The sequence below is a fragment of the Corapipo altera genome, unplaced genomic scaffold (assembly GCF_003945725.1).
Source record: "Corapipo altera isolate COAL_440 unplaced genomic scaffold, ASM394572v1 2b, whole genome shotgun sequence".
NCBI classification, from domain to species: Eukaryota; Metazoa; Chordata; class Aves; order Passeriformes; family Pipridae; genus Corapipo; species Corapipo altera.
The window spans coordinates 29378185-29389204 of record NW_020884874.1 but is presented as its reverse complement, the minus strand read 5'-3'; the positions used below and the strand labels follow the sequence as shown (position 1 = coordinate 29389204).

General features: G+C 39.0%; 1 protein-coding gene across 1 annotated transcript in view; it reads left to right on the top strand.

The window, feature by feature from the left end:
- The window catches only part of LOC113942742 (SAM and SH3 domain-containing protein 1-like), a 542445-nt gene that overhangs the window by 746 nt on the left and 530679 nt on the right, over nt 1-11020 (top strand). Inside the window, exon 2 of the mRNA XM_027633820.1 lies at nt 1-137. This exon is cut by the window's left edge and continues 2 nt beyond it. Within this exon, the coding sequence (XP_027489621.1) occupies nt 1-137 (137 nt within the window). The remainder of the gene's footprint in view (nt 138-11020) is intronic.

Sequence of the window (11020 nt, the reverse complement as noted above, 5' to 3'; positions counted from 1 at the left end):
CCCGGCCCGGCGGACGGCGGACGGCGGCCTGCGGCGAAGGGCTGGCCGCCTACCCCAGGCTGAAGCTGAAGATCATGATACGGGATAAGCTCATCCGCGACGGCATCAACCTGAGTAAACCCCCCTACTCCAACAAGGTAAGAGGGTCCCCGCCGGCCGCCACCCCGGGAGGAGCCGTGGCTGCCAGGTGCGGTGGGGCAGCGGAGCCGCTGGACGAATCCTGCCACAGGCAGCGGCTGGAGATGCGGGGTCTGGCAGGGCCTGGTCCCGCCTCTGCCGTGCGCTGGTGCTGAATGCCTCCAGTTGCCCAGTGGCATTTTCGGAGGGAAACCTGGTAAGGCTTGAGCACCAGCAAGGTCTGAAGAGGAGTGGAGCCAGCAAAGGCTGGATCCACTAACACTTCTTGGCCTTGGTGGTGTGGTATGGCATGGCGCTGTGTTTTGATTTTGCCTCTCTTTTTTTTTCATTGAGCAGTTCTTTTGGTTTAGCTTGAGGTGGGAAAACAGAAATTGACAGACTGGTCTTAATGGTTTGGGGGTTTGTTTGATTGTTTTTTCTCTTCTGTGAAAATTTACTATTGTGTTTAAGAGGGATGGCTTCTCTCATCTTTTGGTAGCGGTCATATTTTAGTGTCAGTTTCTGTTGGTGAAGTGGCTCCCGTAGCAAGTGGTAATCTGGCTGGAGAAACAACTCCTTCTGTTGCCTGGATTTATTTACTGGAAGATGGTAGTGACTGGTGAATGTCAAAACTATTCATCAGCTGCTCCAGCACAGGTCAGTCAATCTGTGGTTGTGTCAGTGCAGTCTGCTGAAAGTCCGGAAAAGTGCACATCTCAGAAGGGTACATTCTGTTTGACGAAGCGTCAATGTTTACCTAATTCTTATTTTTTGAAAAGGTTAAAATGTAAGATTCATGTGGTCTGGAAGTTAGAAATCGTTTTGTTGGAAATTTTTGGTAGGTTTCCTGCTGAAAACAGAATACAGAGAATAAATGGAATAATGGTATTAAATTAATAACACCACGAAGAAGAATATAATTTTTGAAACAAACTAAGATATTATTGTTACGACCTGCCCCAGGAAAAGGGGAGGGGCTGAAACTCAGGTTTTTATCAATAATTCCCTTGGGGTGGATTAAAGTGAAACGACACTAAATAATCTGTGTCTGAAAACAAAGTTTATTTTAACAATTTTGTATCAACAGGTATGCTAGCGTTTTGGGTGTTGTCATACAACAATGCAACATAGAGATAACCTTTGGGGGGGGAGAAACTGCTTAGGGGAGAGAAAAAAAACAGGATGAGAGTAAGGGAAAAGAGAAGCTGAGAGTGCAAAAGAAATGGATATAGTCACCGCCCACTGGGTCCAGCAATGCTTGAGAGTGAGGGTCTTGATTCGCAGGCGGTGGGGGAGAAGGAGAACCCGAAATCCCAAAGTCACCAGTCACTTTATATACCCTCAGCATGCTTTTGCACCTCCCTGGGACGAGGAGTTGTTTGCCTTTTTAGGGCTTAGCACTGGAGGGATGGATGGGCTCAACTGCCCACCTGAGGTATCTTCTTGCCTTTTTAGGGCTTAGCACTGAAGGGAGGGATGGGCCCAACTGCCCATCTGAGGTGTAATGCAAAAGTCAAAAGCCTGCAAACTCCTGGAATGCATAAATCATTAACCATTTCATAATGCGTGGTGGTTTCACAGTTCACAATGAAGTGCTTCAGAGTAGTTTGATGACTCAAGTTTGCCTGCGTTTTCTTTAATGATTCGAAGTCTCATTTTTCAGAAAGACCGAGCATTTGCAGTTGACTTTCAACTTGTGGGTACTTTTTACCTTTAAAAAGTTTATGTATATAAACTATTATGTATATAAGCTATTGGGGAGGGCTGCAGCTCTGGGTTTACAGAAATGTGAGGAATTAAAATAGAGAATAAGTAATCTGTCGTAGGGAACGTGTGTGTGGATAACATTGTGGAGGTGCAGATAATAAGACCATAAATTTCAGGATTCCAATTTTTTAACATCTTGGTGATAGAGGCCCATTAATCACTTCTCAAATACAGTACAGTTGTTTGGTTTGAGATATTTATTTGTTCCCTTTTCCTGAAACTTCTGTTTAATGACATCAGAGACATTGCGCAAAATTTAACATTCATGAACATCTAGTCTAGGTACAGCATCTTCCAAAAGTTACTGTATCATTTTTGAGAGGTTTTCCCTCCCCCCTCCTTTGAAGTGGTACATCATGAGACTGAAATTACCATTACATGTCTGATATAAAAGAAATTCTATGGAAGTTCTGGCTTATCAGTGTAGCTGCACAACATTACCCACCTCCACAGCTGTGTTTCACTCCTTCCTTCTGACTTCGTGGATGTTCTTAGTTACCAATTCCATCCTACCAAGTGGATCCTCTACCTTCTCTCTGAGGTATTTTAAAGATGTGTAGAAGTGGCACTTTGGGACATGGTTTACTGGTGGACTTGGAAGTGCTGAGTAATAGTTGGACTCAATGATCTTAAAAGTTTTTTCCAACTTTAATGATTCTATGATACTCTTCTACAGGAATTGTAAAATTTGTAAGATGCTAGCATATGACATCAAGGCAATTCAAATCTTTGGCATTGATTTCTTCTTTAGTTCACCTTATTTTAATTTGATGAGTCTGATAATAGTGTAGATTAACTATCAGGGCAAGCTCAAGTTACACTGAAAGCATCACTCAGCTTTAATTAGTTTAAATTTAAATGCAATATTTTGAAATAGAAAGAGGAGCAAACTTTACTTTCCTAGTTTTAATTCAGGCTGTGGTGTCAATGTATTTATTTTGGTTAGTAAATACATGTAACATCATTTTTTTACAACAACAGAAAAAATTTTCTCCATCTCCTCAGTGTGAATCACTTCACATTGTATCATGTTATAAGAAACCATAAAACTGGCAAGATTTGAGTGTGTGTTGCTCAATATACGTTATTCTGAATGCCACCCTATACTGCAGCAATCCATCTCCAAAACGGCATGAAGTGAATAGCAAAAGATCACGTCACATTATTTATTGGATGTCTTTTAGATCAAGAAAAATGAAATGCTGTATTCTTTCAATTGGGAAAGAGCCATATTATAACATATTATAACCCAAAAACAAGCCTAAAAAACCAATAAAACCAAATTATAGAAAACAGTGGCTATAATTTAAGCATTTTATTTTTAATATAGAATATGCAGCATACCGGCTTCTGCATGTCAAAAGAAACTGGATGTATTCTCTGCAGTACACAGAATTAAAGAATCAGCTTGAAATTTGTGTCAAGTTTTTTAGCATACATTTGTTGCACACCCTTGTCATGTGGGTGTTCTGAAGTGGGGTGCTAGTACACTGACCTGTTTGACATTTATTTGCATTTCTTGTTCTGCTGAGCTGCAATCTAGCCTTCTACCTTCCTCCATGACTTACATGGAGAATACCATCTTCTGTTCCTCTTAATATCTGTGAATGGAAATTAGTATTCATAAAAGGAGGAGCATGCTACTGTGTATATGTATGTGTGTATACATATGTATATGCATTTCCCTTGTTTCCTGAAGAATACTTCTTGTGCTCAGTTATGTAGTTCTCAGGGAATTTTGGTGTTTTATTTTAAAACATCCCTGAGAACTGCAAGTGCTGCTCCTCTGGCTTGTTTGGAGCCTTTTGCTAGCTGTAGAGCTAGGCTTCTGCTAGCTGCCTGAGCTGTAGATGTGTCAAAAGATCAAAAATTAATTTTGGATGTGGCTGTGGAGATGTTAAAAGCATCTATTTGCTGTCCTTTGTTTTTGCTGTAGTTTCAGATGAAGGATGAAACAACAGAGTGGGCAGAATAGAAAAGTATTGGCAGAGTAAATTTTAGTTTAATTTAGTTTGATTACAGTCAGGCAGAAATGGCTTACAATTACTTAGCAGAGCTTAATATAAATCCCTTAAAGATGTGCAAACTTGTAATTGAAACCATATGTGTGGGTGACTTCAGACATAGAGAATTATCATAAGACATCTTGATTGTTTCCATGGAGAATTAGAATGAGGCCTCACCTTCTCATATTACATCTTATATATTTTTCAGGTATAAACCAAGGAACATAACTGTAACTGAGGAGAACTCTACAGAAGTCAGATTTTGTTCCATATTGGTAATGCTCTTTAATACTCAAAACCTTCTGGTTTAGTTTGTCTACCAGGCTTACTGTTGCTGGCTGGTAGCCTTAGAAGAAACTTCTTGAGGAGGTGATGGGATTGAATGCCCTTCAAACAAGAACCCACGGTCAAGTGAAACATCTTGTCATGTCAAAACATGTAGCTGCTTAGAAAAATTGTCATTGATGGTTGTAATTCTGTCCTTAATTAGGAAGCTAATTATGTCCAATTTAGAAACACTATTAATGGTCTTTTGCCACATAGAGGTTTTGGGGGATGAACTGATGGCAGAAGGAAACCAAAATGAGCAGCCCCACTGCGTTTCAGTAGAGCTGAATGAAGAAAAATGCAGCACTGACCTGAACCAGCCAGATCAGAGAAGTATACCCTTAAACTCCATATGGCAATATTTCTTGCTTTGGTGGGCATATTCCAGAATGGATTATGTCCATCAAGTGTTTGACTGGGAGTAAAGTCACTAAATGTCGCTGTGGAGCACCAACTTTGTCAATATAAAGAGAAGTAGGGTACCTTGTTGTGGAGCATGCCAAGAGAAATTTAGTACTCTATTTATCTTGAATATAGATTAAGTGACATTTAATAGTTTACTGGAATTTCATTACTATTTCTAATTGAAATAAATGGCCTGACCTCTTTCTTGAGGAACTTTATTCAATTTTTCATCTGCGGAGAATTGCAAGTACATTAAAAACATACATGCATTAAATCTCCCACACCAATTAAGATGATTTGCTTAGCCTCAGTAAAGATATTCTCATGTAGATTTCAGTATTTATTAGGGAGAATAAAACTGTAGTGTGACATATGTACATGACCTCATTGTCACTCACTATGCTGTTCATGATTATCAGCATGCTTGGAAAACAAACACAAAATTCAGCTGCATTTGAGATCATAATCTCAAGAGTTCAAGCAGATGCAGAAGACTAAAAAGTCATATCCAAGCGAGTATCTGCTTGAAGACCCAAACACATTTTTTTTAAGTTATATGGTGATGATATAGCACAGATTTGTGGTTCTGATTAAGTCTTTGTTTAATCCTTGTCACTACAAAATGAGGATTATTTCACATAAGTTAAGTGTTAAGAGGTAAAGATGCCAGAAATGCTGCTTTGAAATACACAGGTTCAAGCTGGGGCTGGATAATGTAATCAGCACTTTATCTACAGAAATGAATTCAGCGAATTAAAAATATTGTGCTTTGAAGAAATGGCAACACTCACCTATACTAGAATTAAACATGAACCTTTTTCTAAAGACCTGGCTGCTTTAGAATAACTGCATCAACTCTGATTAGCAGAGCATTCTCAAATATGCCTTGGGGAAAGCTGCCTATTGACAGAAGTACTAGTGCATTAAGTAGTAACAATATTTTCATGGCAATAAATTAGCAAAGCTACAGGCAATGTTCAGGATGTGAAAAGGTATTTTATATAAGATACCACTGAATTTGCATTTGACTTCATAACTCTGTTTTCTTTTAAAGAAAACGTAGCACCTCATATATTTGGCAGCTGTTTTAAAGTCCTGGTTTATTGAACTCACAGAAAACAAACTGGAAAAGATCTTCTTCCCATCAGACCATTAAGGCAAAATGTTGCAGAATATGAATAACACAGTACTGTGTTATATTTGCATTTGAATTGTTCCTGAATATTTTAAAGTGTATTCAGTCTCCTCTGGAAATGTTGAATGCAAATCTTCATAGGTTTCAGTATCTCTCAGTTTTGTGGGGAGGGAGATCTCATTAAGGTGTATTATATGTGGAGTTTTGAGAGAGGATAGTATCAGCTCCACAGCTTTCTTGCCCCCTTTCTATGATCTGAGCTCTGGTCATGGTGGTGGCTGGCAGAGGAGAAGGGGAGTGTGTAGTTTCCAGTTCCAAGGAGCTGTGCAGGACTGAGCCCTGCAAGGGTAATCCTTCCTGCATCTTCCACAAGGCTCTAAGTTTGAAGGAAAAGCTAAACTTACAGATTCCTGGCAAAAGAGGAATGCCTGGCCTCTGGTAGTTCCTTGAAGGCTTTTTTCTTTTCCCAAAGGACATAGTTCAGTCAGAACTCTGTGGTGCAAAACTGAACTGAATTTTCCCACCTAGCAGTGGGAAAATTCCCACACAGTGTGGGGTTTTGTGTGAATACCGCACCTCAACAGGGACACCACCAGCGGTGTGACGAAAGTCTAACTACCAGTTTCACTTGCACACACGGATAGCCTGTCTTGTTTTAAAAAAAGTTTGGTGATCATAAGCCTTTCTGAAAAGAAGACACATTTTAAGGAAAATGCTTCTCCCCACCCCCAGAGCTTCTGTCTCTACCATATGTAGGATGATGAAGCCCATACACACAACTGTGTGTAAGGAATACCAAAGAAACCAAGATAATTTTTCACCAAAGAAGGAATCATATGAACATTGTTTCTAGTTTTGCTTATGACAAATATCCCTATCTCGCATATTCTATGATATATAGGGCTTCTGTGTCCCTGATTTAAAATGTGGAATTGAAGGATTTGTCTAAAGTCATTACAAATTTTAGACAGATGAAGCACTAGGGCAGTGTCCTTGTCCTTTCCCTTGGGATTAAGAATGAACTTCCTTATGTGTCAGTAATAGAAAAGTGATCAATTTAGCTATATGACAATTAGTTATGCCTGTGTGTTAGTTGTACCCTGTATGCATATGTCATTATGAAGGGTCCCTATCCACCAAGGTATATAGATCCATATGTATAATTTGAAACATACCAACAGTCATTACAGAATTTTTGAAGAGTGCAGCAGAGGGGTTTGAATTGACAGAAATATTGTTATTGTAGATTAGGAATAAATTTATTATATCACAGGAGCTCACTTACTAGTTTGAGACTCTTTGAAAACAGAAGAGGATGGAATGTGTTAAAGCTAGATTGTATGTTCAACTTTTAAATTCCTTGCTTTGTCAGTTTGAATGAACCCCTCTGCTTGGTGTTTGACAAAGCTATCTGTTCAATCGCTTTGTCTAGGCTAATATGACATCTCATATTGATGTGCTTATCTTGACAAATGTGGTGGCTTGTACACCCTGCAGGAATTGTCTTTTATTAAAAGAGCACGGCATCACTATGTTTAGCACTGCCACGTTATTTTGGGAATGGCTATGCAGCAGAAAGGGGAGAATCAGTGAACCTTCCCTGACACTGGCAGTCTGCGAGCCAAGCTGGCCCAAAACTGTCTCCAGTGACTCATACAACCTCTTCAGTTTGCTACTTGCAGACAGCAAAAAAACTTTTCTTATGATTTTGCAAAACAAAAGAAGTGGCGAGTCACATGAAACACAAGTAGAAGGACCTTCAAATAGTATCTCATCCTGATTCTCACAAACTCAGCAGGATGGGAATGACAGTGATTCATGCCTCTCACAGGAGCCTTGCTCTTCCAGTTGGTCTCATTCCCAGTGAAGTCAGTGGGGGTTTTGCCAGTGATTTCATTTGATGCTGGGTTTGGCATGAAGTGTTCAAATTTAATTCAACTAACAAGCATACCCTTACTGACTGTAACTGTTGTGGTGGGTGAGAACAGGATTACATGAGATGAGAATAGTAAGTACAGCAGTAGCATGAAATAAAAATCAGAACTTTTCAGAGCTTTAAATGTCACCATTAACAGCTTGAACAGCAGTGAGGCAGACTTCTGAACATAGATTTTACAGGTCTGTGCTAGAATAAATGTTTTCTACATATTCTCTGAAATCTCCACTAATGTATATTGCCTGGCATTAAGTACACATAGTTGTTAACAGCTGTCATCTCACTAACTTAAAATCAGGGAGAAATGGCAAAAATATATAGCAAACAAAGCTTACAACCAGGTACAAATGTATGTCTTTCAAGGGTTTGTTTTTTTCCGCAGAAGAATTGTATTGGTTTTGAGGAAACACATCCTGAAGCAGAAATGTGGTGTTATTATTGCATATGATGTCAATTGAAAGTTCATGGAGAAATTAAGTCTGGTTCTGTTGTCTGTGCCTCAAAAACCACACAGTAAATTTAGTGTGGTTAAGAAAAGAGTTAAAAAGCTAGGGAAAAACCCTTGCCTTTCAATCAGTCACTAAGGAAAGCTTGTAGTGTTTTTTTTTTTCCCAGAGTTAGTTAAGTGTCCACTTGGCCATGCTTTCACATACATGGAAGGAAATATTTTGATAAGCAGAAAAAGGCATTGAGAACTTCAGTGACTGAGAGCTGGAGCTAGGCTATTCATGCTGTGAAGAAGACCAAAAGCCAGTGTAAACCAAAACCTAAATAAGTTAATATTCCATAGAGGGGAAAAAACCCAAACAACTTCCAAACAAAACTAGGAGCATGTGCCATTTTTGCATCAGTGCCCTTGGTTTATGGAGAGGAGTTTGCTGGAAGTGACTCTCTGCGCTAGCAAACTCCTGTCCCTTGGGCTTCACATCTCCCAGAGCTGCTGTCCCAGAGCCCTCAAGCTAAGCTACCTAGTCCCTGACTTCTCCTAAATCATTTCCCCTAAGTCTACCTCAAGACAAACTACCTTCTTCGCTAAGAACAATCTCTTTCCCACCCAAGAATACACCTATTTTGCCTTTGGTCTCCCTAACCTTTTTTTTTCCCCATCTACATTCTGTGTCAGTTTCATTCTGTCTCTCTCTCTTGCTGCCTCAATGTCTCAGGCTGCTATTTGGATCCTTCTCTCTCCTCCCCCGTGTTCTGATGAGAAGAGAAACTTTCTCTTCCACTCAGGAGAGCGGGGCAATCCCTTCTCCCCCCTTTGTGCTCCCTGTCCCCAGCCGCCTTCCCACTGACCAACACAGATGGCTGAGCTCAGATTGTTCTCATAAAACTAAAGCTCTAAACTTTGATCTTAAAAATTTCAGTGTTAAAACTGCCACAAGCAGGAGTTATCCAAAGTCCCTCCAGCCCCAGTTCTATGGCAGAAAGAAGGCATCAATCTAGGAAGAGGAGGATGCATAATAGCTTTTGAACATATGTACGGGACTGACTTGGTCTTTTTGAAGCAAAACTCAATGTATTGTTAAAAAATTAAGTTGTAACCTCAATGCAAAACGTGTTAAATGCAGAAATTTTGAAAGGCTTCATTTTTGCATTTTTTTTTAGTGCTATTCATGTTTTCATGATAATTGCTTGTAATTGTAGCATCTCTGAATTCTTGTTCAGTTGTTTATTGTTCGCCAAAATGTTTTTCTTCAACTTTTATTTAGACTTGTTCTAGTAATAACTACTTGTGTTGTACTGCATTGAGAGCTTTTATACAAATGTATCTCTGACTTTTTGTTTACCTTGTAGTTGAGGTTCCCCCCTAAATATCCAGCTACTAGTTTAGCAGAGGATTTTCCACAGTTAGGGAATGAAAAGTACCAGAATAAAGAATCATCAAGAAATCAAATTGAGAAAGTCTATCATAGATCTTCATGTGCTAGTTCCTAAGATAAAAATTTCAATCTCAAGATGAAAACAAATGACTATTTCAGCCTCTGAGTCTACATTCTGTCTTATATGAAACCACACATCGAAAGGGGTTCTCATTTTAAAACACTAACTAAACCAACTGAGAGAGGAAGTTAATTAACTGTAGAAATTACTAACAAAGAAGATTTGTTCATTTTAAGTTGTTAAAATTTAAAAGGGGAGTAAACAGAAAATAAGTAAATGTGACAAACTATACCAAAACATCTGTCAAAAGAATCATTTAGATGTCACCTGATGTTTTCGTGTGAAGAAAACTTCCTGAACTTTCCTATGATAACTTGTAAATAAGGTTTTGCCAAGAGGCTGTTTCAGAGAGAGGATTTTCACATACGCTTGGTATTTATAGTGTTAAAAATAATGCTCTGTAGTTTGTGAAGCAGGATGGAGCAAGAGGAATCTTGACAAGAATACCACTAGCTGGTTTCTGTCCAGCTCTAAAAATTACATACAGTAGGGACATACTTCATGTAGCCATTGAGTAGGAGTAATAAAATCTGTGTGTGTCATTGCCAGTAATGTCAAAACCAAACAAAACAAAACCCCCAGTAACTCATATCTCTCTAAGAAGTAACGTTAGTATCCCTAGCAAAGGTTAAGGCAAAATTCTTCAAAAAGGTTACCTTTGTTTCTCAGGCTTGTGATCTAAAAAGTCAAGTGTTTGAAGCAACGTTGAAAAATTCTTCTTTCAGTAGTACTTTAGTATTGATGCAGTAATTCCCCAGGAAAATAATTTTATTCTCGTTGATAGAAAGGTGTGTATGTGCCACCAAGTGAAAGGTACTAAGTTAATTGCCATCAGGCAGCAATGGAAACCAGCTCAGCTAGTTTTGCTTCTGGCTGGTGCTCCTAGGCTGGTGGCCTCAGTGCTCATTTATTTCTATAAATACGAATAGCACTGCAGAGGATTGAACCATTTTGGGATATTTTTCCAAGGGAGTTTTGTCTGCAATGATCCTTGTCATAAGTAAGTTTATGCATATCGATGAAAGCAGAGATTATCAAAATAAGTGGTAGTCTGAATCTTGGAAGTTGGCTGTAGCAAGTAGTTTGGGTGCTGTGCTTTTTATAAAATATCACTTATGAAATTGGGTGGGTTTCCTATGAGCCTTCAGTAGCAGGTATTAATTCAGCTCTAAAAGAAGTTGTAAAGGACTGAGGTATTTCCCTAAGGAATTGTTTCATCATAGAGCTGGAAACATACTTAAAAGAGAATTTATATTCTAAACTTGTGTATAATAAAAAGAACTGGTTATACAGCCACTGGATTAGTTAAGTCAGTTCCTATGGTGTCTAAGAGGAAATAAGCTATTGCAGTACCTCCTTTCTCTGTGAGTATGATGAGATGGG